General features: G+C 37.5%; 1 protein-coding gene across 1 annotated transcript in view; it reads left to right on the top strand.

Moving 5' to 3' along the window:
- The window catches only part of LOC124555818 (molybdenum cofactor biosynthesis protein 1-like), a 56,066-nt gene extending 43,358 nt beyond the window's left edge, over positions 1-12,708 (top strand). Inside the window, exon 7 of the mRNA XM_047129886.1 lies at positions 12,653-12,708. Coding sequence (XP_046985842.1) covers positions 12,653-12,708 — 56 coding nt within the window. The remainder of the gene's footprint in view (positions 1-12,652) is intronic.
- The last annotated feature ends 9,953 nt before the right edge of the window (positions 12,709-22,661 follow it).

Here is a 22,661-nt window from a genome sequence, read left to right as displayed (position 1 = left end):
TGACTGAGGCAGATTCCAAATGAAGAAATAGTGACAGGAAGAAAAATAAGACCAAATAGAACAGTCAAAACAATGATGAAAAATGATGCAGCAAAGTATTAAAAATAAAAAAATACATTTAAACCAATTAATTGAATGAAAATAATAATCACACTCTTTTGGTTAGATTTAGAAATAAAAATTTTGCTACATTGATGAGATTCAAACCTACGACATGCTACACATTAGATTAATCTGCCAACCATTGTGCTATGCCACAGCACTGCATGAAGTATTTATATATGTGAATGTAGTGATCCAGTTGCAACTATGAACTGCAACCTTAAAAATTTCAGTTTCACACAATGTAGTGAAAAGCTTATCTAATGTAAGATGATCTCTGTGAATATGATAACTATATGTATGATACTGAATTACACCTTGTGCTGAGTTATTCGGTAGTGTTTGGTTAGTGCTATGAATGAAATGTGTGTCTTTCATTAGCATTGTTAATGTGTGTTGTTTTTGGTGTAGCTATCGCGTGTCATGAAATACATAATAAAAGTGTCGGGCTCGTAATTCGGGATACAAATACATCAAGAAAGAATGCTGAACCAGGAATTGGAAGTGACTGGCCAATTTTGGTGGAGTTTGGCAACAGCAGACAGTTCAAGTGTGACGCTGACTACTCTTATTGGCGTTTGAAGTGCCAACTATCAAGTAATTTTATTTCAACTGTAGTCAGTTCCTTTTCCGTTCCATCTGCCAATCGATTGAGGAAAAAGTGAATGTCTATATGCCTCTCTATGAGTCCTAATTTGTCGTCTCTTATCTTCGTGGTCCTCACGCATAATGTATGTTGGTGCAATCAGAATTGTTCTGCAGTCAGCACAGTGTTCCTCAAAATCCCTCCAGGGATTCCCATTTGAGTTCCAGAAACATCTCCATAATACTTGTATGTTGTTGTTTCGACCTACTGTTAACAAATCTAGTATCCTGCCTCTGAATTACCCCAATGTCTGCTTTAATTCGACCCCTTGTGGATCCCAGACACTAGCATCCTATATGTGATGTCCATCACAGCTGAGCCACACTGTAGTAAAATCCACCCAACAAACGAAAGATGATTATTCGCCCTCCCTACCATGACCCTCACAAGTTTGTTCCATTTCATATCACATTGCAACGTTATGTCCAGATACTGAAACAATGTGACTTCATTCATGACACTACTAATGCTGGATTCTGGCATTATGGATTAGTTTTTCCAACTCATCTGCAGTAACTTATATTTTTCTACATTTAGGGTTAGCTGTCATTTATCACACCAGCTGGGAACTTTGCCCAAGTCATCTTTTATCCTCCTAAATCACTCAACAATGACACCTTCCATACACCACAACATCATCAGCAAACAACCACAGATTACTGTCCACTTTGTCCATCAGATCAGTTATGCACATAGAAAATATGAGTAATAGCGCTCCTATCACACATCCCTGGAATGATCCTAATGATACCCTAGTCACTGATGGACACTCACCGTCGGGATAATGTAGTGGGTTCTATTACTTCAGAAGTCTTTGAGCCACTCACATGTCTGGGAACCTATTCCATGTGCTTGTACCTTTGTTAAAAGTCTGCAGTGAGGCACTATGTCAAATGCTTCTCGGAAATCAAGAAATATGGAATCTGGGTTTGTGAATTTTGTGATGGCAAAGTTAGAGGAGCAATGCATCTGCATTAAATTTTGCGTGAAACTCAAGAAAACCTTTACACAGACACACCAAATGATGCAGGGAGCCTATAGCGATGAGTGCTTAAGCCATACTTGGTGTTATGTATTATTCACACGTTTTAAAATGGCTTTACAAAAGTCAAAAATAATCCTTGTTCAGGACGCTCTTAGATGTCCCCTGATGACGCTTGTGTCAGGAACGTCAAAGAAATTGTGTGCGGCAGTCGAAGATACACTGTCTGAGAGATTGTAGAAGAATGTAACATTTCAATTGGATCATGTTATGAAATGACACAGCATCTTGGAATGCATTGTGTTGCCGCCAAGTTCATTCCACGGCTCATGAGTCAAGACCAAAAAAACTTTTGGATCTCACAAATGAGAATGAGATGTTCCTTGCGAGAATAGTATGACCCCTGCAGACTTCTTTTTATTTCCAAAGTTGAAAAGGATGAAGTTCTGCAATGGTAGATGAGATAAAAGAAAATTCGCAGACGGCACTTTATGCGACCCAGCAAGAGGTGTGTCAAGACTGCTCCTGGAAGTGGAAATGATATTGGGAGCAGTGTATCAATTGTGGAGGAGAGTATTTCGAAGGAGACAATCCATAGTAATTAAAAGATAAGCATAGAAAATTTTGTGGACAAAGTTTTGGAATTTTTTGAACAGACGTCGTATGACAAAAGGGCATGCTGAGTTGCCCATGAGCGATGCTTTGTACTGATTTGTGGACATAAACTTATTGGTCTCTATGAAACTGATTAGATTCAAACCCAGAATATGTTCAAGAATTCTGCAGCAAACTGATGTTACGGGTATTGGTCTGTAATTTCGCGGGTCTGTTCTTTCGCCCTTCGCATATACAGGAGACGCCTCTGTATTTTTTTCCCCAGTTGCTAGGTCTTTCTGCTGGGTGAGAGATTCACAATAAATACAAGCTAAGTAAGGGTCCAGTGCCATATAGCACTCTTTGTAAAACCAAATTGAGATTCCATCTGCAACTGGCGACTTATTTGTTTTTAATTATTTCAGGCGTCGGGGATGCTTACGAGGGTGGTTTGAAAAGTTCTTGAAACAGAATAGAAAAAATGTACTTATGTCACTGAAACTTTTTTGTTTTTCAATGTACCCTGCTTGTAGATTAATTCACTTGGTCCAACAGTGTTCCAATACCTCGATCCCATCTCGACAATGATTTTCCTCCAGGCCTATAAAATAGTTGTCAACTCAGGCTATCAATTCTTCATTTAAGTGAATCTTCATCCACAAAGAAAAATTTTAAGTTTAGGGAAGAGGCACGTGTGGCAACAATTCATACCTTAGTTTGTGTAATTTTACCATGGCAATGGTACATGCATGCGAGCGTGCATTTGCTTGATGCTAGACGACTTTCTTCCTTATTAAACCTGGCCTTTTTCGCATATCATTTGTTGCAATTTGTCCAGAAGTTTAGCATAGTATTCTCCAGTAATTGTTTGCCCAGTGGGGAGATAATGTACAAACAGAATCCCCTTCTCATCCCAGAACACTGATGCCATGCCCTTCCCCGCTGAATGAATTTGGTGGCGCATCCCAGAACACTGACGCCATGTCCTTCCCCGCTGAAGGAGTTTGGCGGCGGAGATTCAGCATGTTTCCACTGCCTTGATTGTTGCTTTGTCTCTGGGGTATAGTAGTAAACCAAAGTTTCCTCGTGGTCACAAACCAGCACAAAAGATCTTGTTTGTTTCTCCTAAAACAGGCCAAACTTGTTGTGATATGTCCATTCTCATGCGTTTTTGACACAGCGTCAAGAGTCGCGGCACCCATCTTGTGAATATCTTTCAGATGACATCTGGCAAGCGTGAGCAATTTCATGCACTCTAAATTGGTGATCCTCCTTGATCATTATGCGGACTTTTGCAATGATTTCTAGAGTAGTGACACGTTTTGGCTGACCTATTCATGGATGATCATCATCTAAGCTCTCCTGACCAAATTGAAATTCATTTATTCACTTGGCAACAGTTGAAGACAAAGGAGCAGAGTCCCCTGGTGTTTTCTGGAAATCGGCATGAATGTCCTTCACTTTTATACCTTTCTTTATGAAGTATTTAATCACTGCTTGAATCTCGACCCGACCCCCCGTCCCGTACCGTCGCGTCTTTGCAGATCACTGCACAGGAACAACAACAGAGCCGTGTCACTGCCACAGCTCTCTTCCAAGAGCACTGACATGGGACGGGTTTACAGGCAACAGTCCAACGAATATCATGTGAACAACTTGTGCTAGTGCTGGCCTCTTGTGGTGATTGTTGTTAGGTGTCTTTGTGCTATTGTCAAATGACGGTATGTTTATATGATTCTCTTGCATGAATGATTTCTTAAATGCAAAATTTAAAACATTTATCTCCTACTGCCACACCAGACTGGTCAAGTGACTTGATGGAATTCTTTGACTCACTTAGTGATTTTACATAGGACAATAAATTCCCCTGCTTCTCAGCCAGATCTTTTGCTGAGGTATGACAGTGGTAGTAACCTTTCCTTGTTGCCATTTGGCATTCTCTTTTGAACCAAGAGTGCAGTAGCTTTTCCTTCCTCAGTATTTTCCAAATTTCATTGTTAAACCGCAGTGGCTCTTTTGCATCCTTAATTCGTTTACTAGGTACAGACTTGTTGAGAGTGCAATTCATGATCTGTTTAAGCTTTGACCATAATCTCTCTACGTCCATCTTAATGGAACTAAGTGATGTCAGTTCTGTCTAAGTGAGATGCTAACATCTGCTTATCTGCTCTTTCTGGCATGAACATTTTCCTAGCCTTCTTGACTGATTTATTAATTTTTGTAACCTTAGTTGTTATGATGTTATCATGATTATTAATCCCCATCTCTATGCTGAAGTCATTGATGATATCTGGCCTGTTTGTAACTACAAGGTCTAAGATATTTCCATTGCATGTGGCATGGCAAACTAGGTGCTCAAGACAATTTTCGAAAACCACATTCAAAAGTGCTTCACAAGATTGACTGCACCCCCTGCAATGAAGCCATAGGCTACCATCTATACTCAGTAGGCTAAATTCACCTCCAACTAGTATTGCATGATCTAGGTATTTACGTGCTACTGTCTGTAGACTTTCTGTGAATGGCTCCAAAACTGTCATAGCAGAACTGGGTGGCTGATTATCCATTAATTTACGTGATTTCACCTAGACTTGTTATACGCAACCAGATAACTTCACTGTCACAATCAGCTTTGACCTTAATAGAGACAATGGACACTCCCTCTCCTACAGTGTCTAACCTGCCTTTCCGATATATATTCCATTAATCACTAAATATGTGAGAGCTTTCTACTCTGGGTTTCAGCCATCTCTCAGTCTCTGAGAATAATTTGAGTGCGATACTTTCCTGGATGGCAGTAAATTCGGAAACTGTGTTACAAGTACATTGACAACTGATAAAATTTTGACAATCTACACTGGAGTGAATTCAAAAGATAAACCTCAACCAACATTGAATGTATCTTGGTGATAAAGAGCCCAAATAAATAAATTGATGATTTTATTCCATTTCATCTGATTGAATGAAACACACACAGCATAACTACTCAGAAAACAACTATAGTGCTGATTACATTTACTATCATACATGTAGCACTCTGAGAACATTTCACCTTGTCATAGTAGTCCTGTGTTTTGGAACTAGGCAGTGCTTCATTTCACAAAGCGAAAGGAATAGCTTGTGTAAAAAACAAAAGAAGGGGAAATAGTGGTTGCTGGTGTTTTTAACATTATCATTCAATTTAGTTCCTATTGTGAACTTTGCAGCTAGGATATGTAAATGCTCTGAGACTGCTATTGATAATATCTTTATGAACAAATCTAGGGGAAAGACGTCATATCACAAAACCAATAGTAAATGGACTATCTGATCACGACGTGCAGCATCTTGTGTTAAATGTTGAAACTTGTCAGGATAAAAAAATATTGAATCTGAGTACAGGAGGATAATAAATAAGCCAGAAATTGAGGAATTCAGGAAATTGCTCAAAGACATGAACTGGAGAGATGTTTACCTGACTCAAATGGAAAATGCAAAGCATTTATTAATAAAGTTACCTCCTCTTTTGAAAATTGTTTTCCCCTAAAGGTAACTCAGATCACACAGAAGTCAAAAGATAAACCATGGATTATACAAGGAATAAAGATATCATGTGGGGCAAAAAGGAGACTGTATCTACTATCTAGGAACGTTTCTGATATTAGAATTGTAATGCATTACAAAGAATACTGCAAAATATTGAATCAAGTAATCCAGAAATCGAAGTAGCTTTATTAAGAGAAAATGATAATTGTATCGGGCAACAAAATAAGAACTGTTTCAGATATAGTGAAGACAGAGAGAAGTGGGGCCAAAAAGGAAGTGGAACAGATAGCTCTAAAAGTAAATGAGACTTTGGTAACAAGTGCATGTAGTGTTGTAAATCTCTTAAGCAAGACTTAATTTTTGTTACTGACGGCTCGGGGTTATCAGGTTCGGTGAATGGTGCAATGGAGTATCTGGGACCAGTCTTTGAAGAACATCGTGTAGAACCTATTCGAGGAACTTTGAATTCCAACCATTGCTTCTCAGTATACTTACTCCTTAATGAAATTTGTTGCAAGTTATATATCTATATTTCCAACAAGTAGCTCAATACATATTATCAATACTAGGAATAAGAAAAATCTACATAAAGACCTAAAATCACTTATGTTGGTCCAAAAGGGGGTCCAATATTCAGGAACACACATTTTCAATAAATTACCAGCAACCATTAAAAACTTGGTTTCAGATAAAGCACAGTTTAAACAGAGTTTGAATGACTTTTTGATAGGCAATGCCTTCTACTCTATAGATGAATATCCTAACAGAGACTGTTAGGCCAGCTTAAGTAAAAATATGTTAGATATAAGTTTTGACAGCACTTGGTTGCAACAGTCAAAATTAGGTATTTTGTGTATGATAAATTTATTAATAGTGCATAACAATGTTTCATTCTGACAGCGTATTAATTCTGTAAATATTAGCTTTTCCAGTTTATTGTATTGTATTCACCTATTTTGACAATCTCATGACAAATGATCAGGGTAGTATTCATTATATTAAAATGTTTTGTGTTATGCATTCTGACATGTTCCACACCCTCGAGAATCATCTCATTTTTTCGGTGTATGTAATGAAAACTGAATCAAATCAAATCCAATCACCATCTCTCATCATGTAATAACTTCACTTCTTCTTCTTCCCTTGTCGTCTCCTGTTTTTCCAGTACTCGTCCATCTCCTCCTCATGTTTTTCCCCCTTTATTCTATTCGTGTTGTTCTCAATCCCCTATTTCTTCTGCATTGAAAGCCTTTTATTTTTATTTACTTATTTTTTTTATTGAGGTGAGTCTCTACGGACTGCGTGGTAACGACCGACTTCACTCTAGTGTCCAGGTCTTGTTCTTGCTCCAGCTTTGACTTCCTGCCAGTATCTTCTGAGCCCCTGCAAGAAGTGCCTTTTTATGCTCTTCAGATAATGGTCCTCACTGTCTTTCGGATGTTGATACCATGTTAAAACCTTGGTAGTTGGTCACCAATCTTCTAAATTTGTTCCTTTCAGGAATTTCTCTCTGAGATACCAATCTGCTTAAGATCTTTTTCACATTCTTTGAACCATCTCGGCCTCGTTTTCTTAGATGGGATGAAACTCCATATTCTTTTTGTTAGTCGATCACCATCCATTTTCATGAGATACCATAAAATAACAATCATTTCTTCGTAATGGATGCTGTGATAGGTTCTGTCTTGCTGCACGAGTCCTCATTTGCTCTCATTTGCCATTGTCCATCGACCCATCTATTACCTTAGGATTTTCCTTAATATCCTACACTCACGCTTTTCCAGCCGCTCAGCTTACCTTGTCTATTCGTGGTCAAAGATTTGGATGCTTATAAGCCCTCAGGTTTTATAATGTTGGAACTTGGCCCATATACTCATAGACTTTTTGTTATAAGTATTCTTTGTCAGTTGGTATGCTTGGTCTAACTTCCTCATCCCGACAATTGCTTCTTCTTTTAATCCATTCTCCAGGTGGATGACTTCACCGAGATACCTGAAATTCTTAACTCATCCAATTTTTTCCCAGGTTGGTTATCATCCATTCAGGTCCATCACAGATGTTCGTCATATGTTTTGTCTTTTGAATAGAGATCTGGAGTCTAACTTTTTTCAGCAATTTCTGACAGCCTATTTATCTTGTTGACTGCTGACTCTATGTTGTTAGCAAAAATGGCTAGGTCAGCCGCAAAATCTAAGCAGCCAATGCACACCCCTTTGTTCTTAGGACCAAGTCTGAACCACTCTTCATTTGTTTCTCCTTGGGCTAATAACTTTCTCCACTCTTGAATGACCTTTTCCAAGACACAATTGAAAAGGTTCAGATACCTCACCCATAAATTTAATTTTTGACACTGTGTTAGTAAGAGTTTGTTTGATCAGCTTTCTTGATGTATTATCCACCCCAAACTTTTCCAAAATATTCATTACTGCCTGTCAGTCGATGGAGTCATATACTTTCTGAAAATCAACAAATATGACCACATAGTTATTTTTCCAATTTTTTTTGTACCTGATCATGTTCTTCAAGTTAAAGATCTGTTCTGCGCAAGAATCGCCCTTTCGGAAACCAGCTTGATAGTCCCCAATCAGTTGGTTACAATGATCTTCTATTCTATTCTGTATCACTTTGGAGAGAATCTTATATGGAACAGATACTAATGAGGTACCCTTATAGTTATTGACATTCTATTTATCACCTTTTTTGTGTATACGATGGATTAAAGCTGACTGCCATTCAGTTGGTATCATCCCAGCTCTCCAGATCTCCTCAAAAAGTTGGACTAGTATATCTAGAGTTTCATTATTTGCCAGCTTCAGTAGTTCCACCACTATTGAATCCTCTCCAGCTGCCTTATTATTCTTAAAGTTGTTGACGATCTCTTTGGTCTCCTCTTTACTAGATGGAGATGAAGGGTAGTTTGTGGATTGGGGCACATACAGGGAATCTTTCTTTCGGTTCATCACAATTAAGTAGGTTTTCAAAGTAACGAGACATTATCTTGCAGTTCTCTTTGTTGGTCAGGCCGAGTGTGGTGTGCATACTGTAAGACCTTCAGTACACACACCATCAGATTATTTGACTTGTTGCTCTAACGAAGTAAGTGAGTGTCAGCAATATGTCTCGTGGTCTTATCATGGCATGTTTATCTTCTGCCATTAGGTCAGACGATAGAAATGCCACTTGCACACTTAGAGTAGCAGATTGATGGTGACCAACTTTAAATAGAACTTGATTAATTTTCACACACATTTATTAAAATAATAACAAATATAAAAATTATTTAACTTGGTTCTGGATGCTATTTACAATTGACAATCTGAAGTTCCTTTGGTATTGGTACGTTAATCTTATTCTTACATATATCTCGGATACTTGACAAAAGTGTCTATACATTTATCTTCATGGCTATGTACAGGAATATGGTAATCTTATTAGGCGCAGACTGGATCTTGACTATGGACTGGCACAGACAATTGTAGAACTCGTACAGACTGGTACAGACTAATGCAGACTGGTACAGACTAATGCAGACTGGTGCAGACAAATGCAGACTGACTGATCGAAGGTCTTTACACCCGTTATAATACCTCGCACGTTCATGTATCACTGCGTGAGTGTGATGCGCGAGGAGAAAGTGTTCTATGTTAGCAGCAATCTCATTGGCTGCGTTACATATTAATACGCGGATCGGCGGAAGCAGAATTTGGTCCGTCTCTATGGCAGCGCCATCTCGTAGTGGGGAGATGGACGAGTGCTGCGCCTGCGCTGTTGTGCTTAGCGGGGCGCACTCTAGTGGGAAATTTGTGTACGCGCTGAATACGCGGAACTATGTACACAACACTGAGCTTTCCATTTTCGTCTCTAAAACAAAAACTAGGGGCTTGGTATCCTTTCAAATTCGATTTGAACGTCTGATAGAAGTCTCTGACATTGTTTATCTGGCAACGCTGATCAATCTGTTCTAACTGCTGTTTCTCATGCAGTAGAGTTCTGGCTGCATATTTTCGAACTTCATGGAATACATCAAAATCATCAGGTCTCCTGGTAGAGTTCCACTATTTCCATGCACTTGCTGTTTGGGCCACCACCTCACCACAAACCTCATTCCACCATGTATGATTCCTCTTTTTAGCTGTCAGGATTGTAGTATTAGCTGCTTGTTGGATCATGGAGGCAATGTCTGCACATTTATGGGATTCAACTGTCAGTTACTGGTGGCATTGTTCCATTACGTTTTGATTGATTTTGAGCTTCGCAGTATCATATTTATGAAATTTATTTCCAGTTTTCACAGTCTTATTGAGAGGGATGAAATTAATTTTGATCTTGGAGAGGTATGATCCTTTTACATTCAGTATGTTATCTGTAAAAAGGTTTCTTTCTATTATTTCTGATTGTTTGATGTTGTTTCTTTCTTATTTCTGTAATCCATGCTATCATTGATTCCTTCTTCCAGAACTACTCATTCAGTAGAGGTCTCTAAAAAAAGATTAATCTTCTTTTAGCCATTACTTCTGATATTTTCTCAAAATTTTTGTATATCTCCTCATTACTTCTCATTTTCCAGCCATCTGTAGCTTGTATTGCAACCATTATTTTCTAATAATGCTCCTTTGTGGAACCTCTGTTCTGTCCAGCTTATAGTTCATCATTAGGCATCCTCATCCATGTAAACATCCTGGTCATACCACTGTGGGATAGTGTTTAAATTTGTTTTTTTTAGTTGTACATTTCTTGTTGTAAATATCCTTTGTCAAACGATTTGCTCTCTCCAGTTTGCTGACTCTTACATCTACTGTTAATTCTTCTAGTCCATTTTGTTGTACAGTTTGTCCAATATATTTAAATTTACTTACTAATGCTATTTTACATTTTTGTTTTTCTAAGAATGTTGATGCATTGTTTGAAATTGTCATCAATGTTGTTTTTTCGGCTGAAATTTTGGGACCAGCTCTCTATGCTATTTCTTCCAAAAGATTTCTTTTAATAACTGTCTGTCAGATTTTTTGAAAGTATATCAGAATCATCTGCAGAAGCCAGGCAGTTTACCTTAATTCCATTTGTTTTTCGTCCTAAAACTATTGGTTCAATTTTGTGATTTTTTTTTCTCCAAATTCCAATAACTTCCTATTTTTTCTAGAATGTAGTGTTACAGTAAAGGTGATAAACTGTCCCCTTGTCTAACACCAGTTTTTATTTCAAATGGTTGAGATACTTCTCCCATAAATTTAGCTTCAGTCACCCTATTTGCTAGTGTTTTGAGGATTATGTTTGCTTTAACACAAAATTCTTTGATGATTTTACCCATAATTTCTCTGCCTACCAAATCAAATGTTTTCTTGAAACCAATACGTGATACTATTATTGGTTTGGTGATTAACAGTCTGTGGAGAATTATCAATTTTCTAATAAATATCTGTTCTGTGCAGGGTCTTCCCTTTCTAGAGCTCCTTGAGATTCTCCCAGTTATTTGTCTAAAGTTTCTACAACTCTGTCCAGAGAATTTTTGATAATATTTTGTATACCACTGGCAGAAGTCAGGCATCTCTGCAATTGTTGACATTTTGTGTGTCCCCTTTTTTTCATAGCTGTGGATTAATGCTTTCAATAATCTCTTCAGCTTTCCAAATGTTCTCAAACAGCAGTTGTAGATCATTTGTGTGTTCTGACTATTTCAATAATTTTGCTGTAGTGGAGTCTTCATTTGTTGCTTTGAAGTTTTGGAATGATTTGATGGCTTCATGAATTTATTGTTCTGTTAGTGGAAAATCGTCCTCCAGATGTTGTGGGACTGCTATTATATATTGCTACAATGTGCTGTTATTGTTATTGTTGTTGTTGTTGTTGTTGTTTGGTTGCCTGTTCTTCAGCACTATCTTTCTGTTTCGTTTATCTATTTGCCGCCATTTTAACCCATTTACCGGTATTTTCAGCTTGTTCTTCACTTATTTGACCTTTTGGTGGCTCCTCTTGAAGAGATCTTATTTCTCAGCATTTAAAATTACATCATCTGCTGCTCTTTCGCATCTGAATTTCATCATGTCCAGTCTAGTTTTTTCATTCATTTAACCATCCATCTTCCATGACTCAAGATCCTAAATTATCATCCTTATTTCTTGAACAGTCTCATTTCTCTTTTTACATTTTCCAGATGAAGAAACTTTTGGTCCTCAAAGCTAAGATTAGTATCAGTTTTTTTATTTGTTTCTGCCTATGGCTGCTATATCTCTTTAGTTAGAATATTTTCTCTCTCTGTATTTGATTATAGTCTAAGTCTGAATATTTTTATAAGTACATTTATTGCTGTAGCAATGAGTAAAATAAATTGTATTGCACTGCCTGTAGCATGTAGCACCATTTTGACTGTTAGTCCTCTTGCTGTAGAAAAAGTAGCTTTGATGATTACTTAATGCAAGTATTTTGTAAGAGCTGTGGAATGGTTAGTATCTGTTTATATTTTTCTGATTAATTCAAGCTCGTCAATGCACATCCTGTGTTAAGGAAATATTTGCACTGAATTTACTGTGTGTTAAATATAAGCAGTGGATCCATTGGGGTAGTCTTTTTGGTAGAAATATGTCAAGGCGAACAAAACAGGAGATGGTGAAGGAAGAGAGGGAAAAGATCAACATTTGCTTCTCATCAGCAATATAACTGGGTTGAAACATTCAGTGAAAATTATCTGTGACAGGAAGTTGTCAGAAATACATTTTTTGAAGAAACTTTATGTTTGTATAAGCATTTATTAAATTTAAAAATTGGATTTCATGTGTTAATACAAAAGGTAATGTTTTGCATTGCAGGCATACTGAACCTGTCAAAGATGAAGAATCGGCCAATGATTCTTATTGGAGGATAACAGTATGTATAACTTAAACTTGAGATTCTTGAAAATAAAGCTAGTCAGTATTTCTTAACAGTACTGATTTAAATACATCTAAAAGATCGCTGTTACCTAAATGAAAGTTGACGAGCAAAGTCTTAGTGGACATTTGTATAAATTTGTCATAGGTGTTATTTACAAGAAGAGTAAATAGTTTCAATAGGAATGTGGTGAGACATTTAACAAATGTGATGACCACACATTAATAGGACCTTGTAACACTACCATTATGATATTAGTATGCTTTTATGTAAATAACAGAAACCCTGTCTCTATGTTGCCACGTATAACCCTCTTACTAAAATTTAGTTTAGTTTCCAAATAAAATACACTGTGGATGGATAGTCCTGTTTATAGGAAAAGATAATCAATAGAGTTATCCTTCTTACAGGATTTACCGTGTGTTGCGTCTAATGGATAAGTAAATTGGACTATTCACTTCTTTTCCTAAGATCTTACCCAGTGGCTAGATAGAAACACAGTATGAATAATAATATACTGAAGCTAGGACAACTCATTTCCAAGTTCATTTAGTGGTTTAAAACATGTACTTAATGGTCACCAACCTATCCTGGCAATGAAATAGTGAAGTATTGGAGAAGCAGAAATGTGAATTTTGCCTACTTTCTTGCTACTGTTTAGTTTGGCTCTTCGAATAAATTACCCCACTTAAACAATTTTGGGCTACATCTTTATACATTATGATTTAAAAAAAGAAAAAGCCCAGTAGATAACTTCAAGGAAGGTAAAAAAAATTAGCCCGGGATGGGGGGAACAACCTTTAGAAAAGCACTTTCCATAATCAAGAAACTTAAATACTTAGACACTAAAGCACACACTTTTTAACTGAACATTTCACTTAAAGAAAACCTCTTTCTTGGTGGAATTTACTTTCAAAAGCTATTATTCTTTGAACTAATTCTGTATAGCCATCTAACAGGTTCTAGTAACTTGGCTTCACTCTGATTGAATTTTATGTAAGCAAACTATAACACTTTGCAATAGTTAAGAAAACATTTTTATTATTTACACTAAAGCAATTTAAATGGTGCCTCTTTATATTAACTTGGCACTTCACTCTGATTGAATTTTATGTAAGCAAACTATAACACTTTGCAATAGTTAAGAAAACATTTTTATTATTTACACTAAAGCAATTTAAATGGTTCCTCTTTATATTAACTTGGCACTTCATAAGTCTGTAAAACAGGACACTCGGATCAATCAAACACCAGGAAGGAACCCTATACAGATGTATGATTAGGATGAAATGACAGGGTGAGCCAGTTTCCGTAAATTTCAAGAATGATTATTAAATCACAGTTTAAATTAATGGTTCATGCTGTACAAAGGTAAAAATAGAAAAAAATCTTATCTGGTGGCTATAGGCTTGGGTTTGGCGAACATTTATGACGGCTACACTACCCACACTATGGCCTGCAAGTTTCTTGCTGTATGGGCTCAATTTCTCTTCTTGGCTTCATTCAGTTTTACATACAGTAGCTCAACAACTCGCAGCTATGCTGTAAGCTGTTTGCAGTCTTCAACCAAGGCATTTTTATGAAAATTTGCAGGCAAAGCTTCTGCTCCACAAAGGAGTTACCTCAATCACTGCTGCTGTGTGACTTACTTCCCACACTTGCTCAAGGTAGCACGCCAATTCGCCTTTCGCACCTTTTCCACTCCCCACAGCTATTTTCGTTTCAAACAAAAGCACACTGGCTTTTACATAACACCTATTTCTTACATTGTTCCTAAGCATGACCATTTCTTAAATTGTCAAATTTACATCAACACGAACAATTTATACACACAAATATTTTTAAATACAAAATGTTATCAAAACATTATTTAGACCCTTGGTATCCTTTGTAGAGGACTTGGGCAGGTTTGTCCCATCCTAGTACACATTATTTTGTTACCTCCCTTCAGATATTCCATTTAGCTACATCTACAATAATTCCCAATGTTCTGCCTTTTGAGGTGTCCAGTGCGGGTTGTTTTTATTTTTTATTTGATATGCGTATTCCATAGATCCGTACATGCGAGTGATTCGCCTGGATGTGGAACATGTCAATACAATTGTACAAATACAATTAATGCTACAGAATAGTAATATAATTCAATGATATAGATATTACAAGCTGTCATTAAACTAGTATAGCAATTCTCAACATAACATTATAACTATAACATTAACACTATAACATTAACATAATATTGTATCATCCATCTAATAACTAAGAGACTAAATACATCTATTATTAAGGGAGGGCATTACTTCTGGAAAAGAATTCATCTAACGAGTACAGTGGATGGTCGAGCAGGTATTTTTTTAACATACCTTTGAACAGCGTTTCATTTTCTATTGTACATTTAATATAATTAGGCAATGCATTAAAAGTCTTTATAGCCGCATACTTTACTCCCTTCTGTACAAGTGTTAAATTTTTTAGTTCAACATGTAGATCATCTTTACCTCTAGTATTGTAGTTATAGTATGAACAATTTGTTTCATACTGAGCATAGTCTTTATTAACTACATTCATCAGAGAGTATATGTACTGACATGTTGAGGTCAGAATACCTAACTGTATAAAAAGTTTTCTACATGAGGTTCGTGGAGGAACCCCACACATGATTCTGACTGCTCTCTTCTGAGCATTTAAGATTTTTTTTGAGGCTGGTGAATTACCCCAGAATATTATTCCGTAACTCATTAATGAGTGAAAGTACCCAAAGTAAGACGATTTTAAAATGTGGATGTCCCCAAAATGAGTAATTATTCTTAGAGCAAAAGTTGCTGATGAAAGCCTTTTTAGAGTAAGGGACACATGCTGTTCCCAGTTGAGCCTACTGTCAATGTGAACCCCCAGGAATTTAGTGGATTGCACCTGTTCTAGTTCCTGGTTGTCATGAGCAATTACTATACTTTCTAGAGTTTTATTTTTATGTGGAACTGTATAAAAATAGTTTTTTTAATATTAACTGAAAGAGAATTAATTGAAAACCAAGCTGTAACTTCTCTGAGTATATCATTAACATCAGTCTCCATATCAGCAGTAGACTGACCATCAACGACAATGCTTGTATCATCAGCAAACATTGTGAATTCACAATTTTTACTAATGGACAGGGGTAAATCATTAACATATATTAAAAACAGCAAGGGTCCAAGGACAGATCCCTGGGGAACTCCATGCTGAATTTTGCCCCATTCAGAATCCACTAGATTAGGAGATCCTTTGTTGCAGCCATGTAGAACCACCTTTTGTTTCCTGTCTTGAAGATATGATTTTAGCCAGTTACCTATAGGCCCTTTGATTCCGTAATGATAGACCTTCTCCAAGAGTATCTTGTGGTTTACACAATCAAAGGCCTTGGAAATATCACAGAAGACACTAACTGGTGACTTCTTACTATTAATAGACTCCAAGACATCATTTGTGAGTGAATATATGGCACACTCTGTGGAAACCCCTTTTTGAAAACCAAACTGTCTGTGGTTAATAATATTAAGTTTATCAAGATGTGCCACAATCCTGTTATACACTGCCTTTTCAAGAACCTTTGAGAATGTTGTTAAGAGAGAGACAGGACGATAATTTTTTACATCTGTAGCATCGCCAGACTTGAAAAGAGGTCTCACAGTGGCATATTTCATTCTCTCTGGAACAACTCCCTCATAAAGAGACATGTTGCAAATGTGAGCAAGTACTACACTTACATCATTACTGCAGGCTTTCAACAGTTTATTAGAGATGTTATCTATACCTGAAGATCCTTTACTTTTCAATGAGTGAATTATTTTTTTTATTTCATTAACAGTTATGGGTGTTACATTTATATCATTAAAACATTGTGGGAGGTTAAGTTTCAGAATATCTAAAGCTTCTCTTAGGTCACCACTGAACCTATTTGAGAGGTGACACTTAGAAAGTGGTTGTTAAATGTGTCTGCTATCTGTTTACTATCAGTTATTTCCAAATTGTTAATTTTTAGGACAGCAGATTTTTCATTGTCAGATGGTGAAGTACCTGTTTCCCTCTTTATTACATTCCAAATTGTTCTGATTTTATTGTTTGAACAGTTAATTTTAGATTGCATGCACATACTTTTAGATTTTTTAATGACTTTAGTTAAGATTTTGCAGTATGTCCTATAATATTTCATCTGCAGGGGATTATTGGATTGTCTAGATATTATATACAGTTCCCTTTTTCTCTGGCATGATATTTTTATGCCCTTGGTGAGCCATGGTTTTTTGCTTGATTGCCTGTTCTGTAGTCTACAGACCTTTTTTGGAAAGAAATTTTCAAATATATCTGATAATTCATCAGTAAATAAATTATATTTTGTATTAACATCATTTGCAAGATAAACATACCTCCAGTCAGTCTCCCGAATGCATAATTTGAATTTTTGGATATTTTCCTCATTCATGTTTCTAATGGTTTTCCACTGTGCACTAGCTTTGTTCTGATTTGTATTAAAGTTGTCAATTGTGAGTATTTGCCCATCATGATCAGAGAGTCCATTTATGACTTTTTCAACTTTGATGTGATTAGTTTTACTCATATCTACAAAGATATTGTCTATTAGAGTGCTGGAAGTGGCAGTAGTTCTTGTGGGAAAACTGACAGTGGAGACAAGGTTGTAGGTATGCATTAAGTTTGCAAACTCTGTCTTAGAAGATGAGCTTCCTAGGAAATCTATATTAAAATCTCCAGTCACTATAATGTCCCTATTTTTTCTTGTGAGATACAATAGCACAGAATCTAATTGTTTCATGAATACTTTAAAATTACCAGATGGAGCCCTGTATACTGCTACGATTACCAGTTTCTTGTTACCTTCTACTATTTCTGTGACACATGCCTCAAAGTCTTTCTCTACACAATATTTCTCTACATCTATTGTATCAAAGGACAGGCTGTTTTTCACATAAATAACTGCCCCACCTTTGCACATATGCTTTCTACAAAATGAGGTAGCTAAACCATAATTTGGTATATTGAGCATTTCAATGCCAAAAGTGATATGGTGTTCTGTCAGACAGAGAATATGAGCACAATTTGCGCCTGTTGGTTCATCAATATTTACAATAAATTGGTCTAACTTACAGAGCAGGCTTTGAATATTTTGGTGAAAAATTTTGAGCTCATTTTTAATTACATGATTAGTTGTGGTGTTACCATTGCTAGGACTGAGTTTTATTACTTTTGACATACCAGTATTACAGGAACAGTTTTCTGCAGGGAAGAGGGAGCTGTTGTGCTGGTAACACCCACATTTGTTGTTATTAACTACATTACTTACATTCTGATTGGAACCTTCCCCCTTCTGCCCCAGTACCATAAAAAATCCCCATTTGCAGCTGAGGACTTTCTTGATCTCAGGCACATCCTATGTGGAGCAGCTGCAGTCACTACTGTGCTCCTTTTTGCCATAGAGGGTGGATCTCCTGTTGGTGAGGTTTCTACACTGTCGGCTTGTACACTTGATCCTGTGGGGGTTGGTGTTGCTGTTTCTGCTATTGATGACTGTTCTTCCTCCTTAAATGCTGCTGCTTCACAAGTTGGCGGTGGACTAACGTTTCCCACTTGAGTTGTAACTGCTGGTGCTGTCTTGCTTTTGTATAAAAGACCTGTTTGTGTTGATTCACATGCAGGTGCTGCTGCATATGAAGTCTTCCCTTCAGCTGTTCCATTAGGTTTGAAGGAGTATTTTGACGACACTGTATGTATTTCTTCCAATGGTACAGTTTCAATGGGCACAGGTGCTTTTAGAATGATTGGAGGAGTGGTGTTTTCAAATAGTTTGAATGTTTCTGCTAATAATGCTTTAGCGAGTACACGTTTTCCTAGCCAGTTCCTGTGCATTCCATGCCGAGTAAAATGGTTTCTCTCTTTGGAATTACTGTCCAAAAACTTCACGTCCTTGAATGCTTTGCATACCTTTTGAAACATTCTGTTTGTGAATTTGATTTCATTATTTACACATGAACTGTTTATTAGGTCATGTCTATATGGGATGCTAACGATGATTGTTTTTCTTGGCGAGATTCTTTCCAGTGCATTTCGCAATGCTGTGATTGCATTTTTCGACTCATTTTTATAAACATCGTTAGCTCCAGCAATAATTACACAAACATCGTTTGGTTGAGGGCTTAAATCTTTAATTATTTGCTGGAAAGGAGCCCCGGGTTTTACTGTGGCAGTAACGGAAAATTTAGATTGCATATTCGTAAGAATAGTGGCTAAATCTCGTCCATGGCTGTCTGCAAAGATATAAACTTTTGGTTTTGTCTCGTCTTCTCTCAATAATTTCATTTGTCGGTGTTTCTCTTGTGCAATGGGCGCAAACGAGTTTTTCGTAACTATAGCAGATATTGGAGCACTTTGAATTTCAGTAACGGTTTCTTTGAGAGTGTTGTAGTTTTCACTTTGTACATTTTTCACAAAAGGATTAAAATCGACATTCAAAGAATTAATTAACGATTCGATGTCATTCATATATTTTTTAGCTATTGCGAGTTCTTCTTTCAGCACATCAGAGATGAGTTCTTCAGTACCAGCATTATACATCTTGACTGCACTTTTTCGACCACTGCACTTAACAAAGCCACATACACAATTCGGATTTATCACTTTTCTGTTGTTCATACACGATAGATGGATCCATATATGTGAAAAAGAGCACAAACAAATACCGCTATGAATACTGTTTTGGCAGACTATGCACTTTAAACTAAATGTAATACGATTTTCTACGGCACGATTTACTACTGCTTGCATACTCGACGCCACTTCCTGGGTGTATTGTATCGAGTTAGCTTTTTCAAATTTCCATGTGGGTTTATCAATGTATTTTGTAACTGATATTTCAGCACCAATGATAACTTTTGTGAGCCAATGTACACTCCTTGAAAAATGTTTCAGTACTACTATTGAGTGATTCAGTGGTAATTTGTTCTCATCAGTGGAAAAGATGGATGGGTAAGGTTTTGTATCAGTTTCCATCTGCCTGCCCAAAACGTTTTAAATTCCTTGGCATCAAACTTAGATAATTTCTTGTGTGTTGATCCATTCGAACAATGGTTCTCTATTTTTGTCTCTATTTATGTATCTCCGGGTTGTGTTTTGGAATTAAAATCTTAAACATATACGTGCTGTCTAGTTGCTGTGTGTAAGACTAGTGTCAGACACTTTCCGTTAGGTGATTTGTGGACTGATGTAATAACCAGGCCTTTGAGTTTTATTCTAATTACTTCTACATCACTAATTTTCTGACAGCTTAAGCCAGCATAATCCAAGAGCTGTTTCTTTTTTCATTTATTGTGGTAGCACCTAACAATTGAGAGGAGTATTGATATTGCTTTATATTGCGTAATCTTGCATGTAGCTTCTGAATTATCACCTAAATGCATTTCCTATAGAGCTATAATACTGACGGCATGCTCATCATCTAATTTGCTTTGGTAACTGCATTTGTCACTTGTTAATCCTACGTTAATTTGCATAATATGGACACCTTGCCTGATAATTTTTGACTGTAAGCTCTGAGAAGTGCTGGACCATCTTTTGTGTAGAGTTTTTGCTGTATGCTCCTGCAGTCACACTGCCTTGGTGGACCATCTCGGGGGTTGTCTACATGCCACACAACAGTCTTTTTGGTGTCCCGTGTGAATGATTCACTGGTAAATATCCTGTCCCATACACTTTTGTTTGTAGACAATACTTCTGTGTTAGCTGAAAATAGAGCCAGGAAGCAGTAGTCTCAGTACCTCAGAGAATTAGTTTCAGGTAAAGTATATGGATCTAACATATCTAAAATGCACATGGTTTAGTTTGGAAACCACACAAACACCCAAATGTACACACCCGCAGTAGCTGCACGGGGTGGGGTGGGGGGGTGGGGGGGGAGGGGGGGGGGGCAGAGTGATTGGAGAAGACAGTACATTGTCTGAATGGGAAAAGATTGGTGGGTACAGAAGAGAGAAGGGAAAAGGTGAAGTGATACAGTGGGAAACAAATTAGCAGAGGTTTAGGTCAGGTGGATGGCACTAGATGTGCTGGAGAGACAATTTCCACCTGCGTAGGTCAGAGAAACTTGCACTGGAAGGGAATATCCAAATGGTATGTCTAGTGAAGCAGTTGTTGAAGTGGTGTACAGCCTCTTGGCAACTGCAATGTCAAGTCTGTGGTTTGCCACAGTTTGGTGCTGGACATTACTGCGAGTGAACAGTTGGTTACTTGTCATCCCTACATGGAAAATTGTATGGTAATTGCAGCATAGCTGATTTTTAACAGGTTGCTTTTGCACATGATCGTGCCTTTTATATGGTGGGAGATTCCTGCGACTGGACTGCTGTAGGAGGTGGTGGGTGGATCTGTGGGACAGGTCTTGCACCTGGGTCACTCACAGGATTAGGGGCGGACAAGGATGTTCTCTAGATTGTGTGGGCAGTGGAACATTACTTTGCAGGAATAGGGTAGTATCTTGAGTACAGTATACCCCATCTGAGATAGCCAAAGCCCCAGTGAAGGATGTGGTTGAGCTTTTCAAGGCCTGGGTGATTAGATGAGTGCTGACCATTGTCTGGTTAGCAGGGTTACAGGTGTGAAATGAGGAGATGGCACGGGAGATCTATTTATGAATGAGACGGATAGGATACTGTGGCTCTGGTAGTGCTATTGCCATATTTAGACAACTCCTGCTTTCCACTGGGGATAGTGAGTCCACGTGTGACAAGGCTGCATGTAAGAGCCTTTTTGACATGGAATGGGTGACGGCTGTCAAAGTGGAGGGAGGTACTGTTGGTGGTTGGTCCACTTGACATGTATTTATGGATATCGATGTCTAGTGATATGGCGCATTGAGTTGAGAATAATCAGGTTAAGATGATTTGGGAGTAGGTTTTTAGGTTATGGAAGAAGCAGTCTATACCATGAGTCCAGATCATGAAAATGTCTCAATTACTCTGAATCAGACAATGGGTTTTAGGTGTTGACAGGATAGGAAGGACTTCTCCTGATGGCCAATATAAAAGCTGGTATAGGATGGCACCATGCGAGTACCCATGGCAGTACTACAGATTTGTTTATACAGGGATAATCACTTAAAACCTGCACCACAAACATTGCAGAAATGGAAAGTGCTATTGATGTGTGGTTTTCACAGAATGGATTGGTAGTTGGGGGCTTATGCTAGTAACCAACCAACAGGTTGTAGTGATATTAGAAAGTGCATTTTTTGTGCAAACATAAACTTTTTTAAATGAAACTATGCCTATCGGTATTAACTAAAAGTAGGGTAAATTAGTCTATCAGCGGTGTTTGTTGCAGGAGTCTAGTGTGAGCCATTCATGAGATATCATATTTTGAAAAGGTCCCACGCCAACACTTGTACATTAGCTGTAAAGTTCCCACACCAACACTTGTACATTAGCTGCGGTAGCACAAACCAAAGAACAGTCCAAGTCCATACACTAGTTATGTGGATTGTGACCAGTAATGAGACAATTGACCATCACAGGCTGTGTTCAAAATGACCACTGGCAGCACCAGTATATGCTCCCATTCTATTATGGAAAGACTGCTGCACACATACCAGTATTTCAGCAGGGACAATCTGACAGGCTGCAGTAATACATCATTGCATATCATCAGATGTAGTTGGTATGCCCTTGTAGACAGTCTTTCAGCTTTCCCCATAGAAAAAAAGTCTCCAGGCATGAAATTTGGCGAGTGGATCAACCGAGATACAGGTCCTCTGCATCCAATCTAATGATTTGTAAACAGTTTGTGAAGCCATGTTGTACTTCGTGCACTGTGGGTTGTACAGCCATCGTATTGGTACCACAAGTTGCTCCTAGTCTGCAGAGGAATCTCTTCTAGCATCCGTGGAAGATGATTTGTTAGGAGGCT

This window comes from Schistocerca americana, chromosome X, assembly GCF_021461395.2.
Source record: "Schistocerca americana isolate TAMUIC-IGC-003095 chromosome X, iqSchAmer2.1, whole genome shotgun sequence".
NCBI lineage: Eukaryota > Metazoa > Arthropoda > Insecta > Orthoptera > Acrididae > Schistocerca > Schistocerca americana.
Note: the sequence above shows the minus strand (reverse complement) of the source record. Positions and strands in the feature narration are given on the sequence as shown.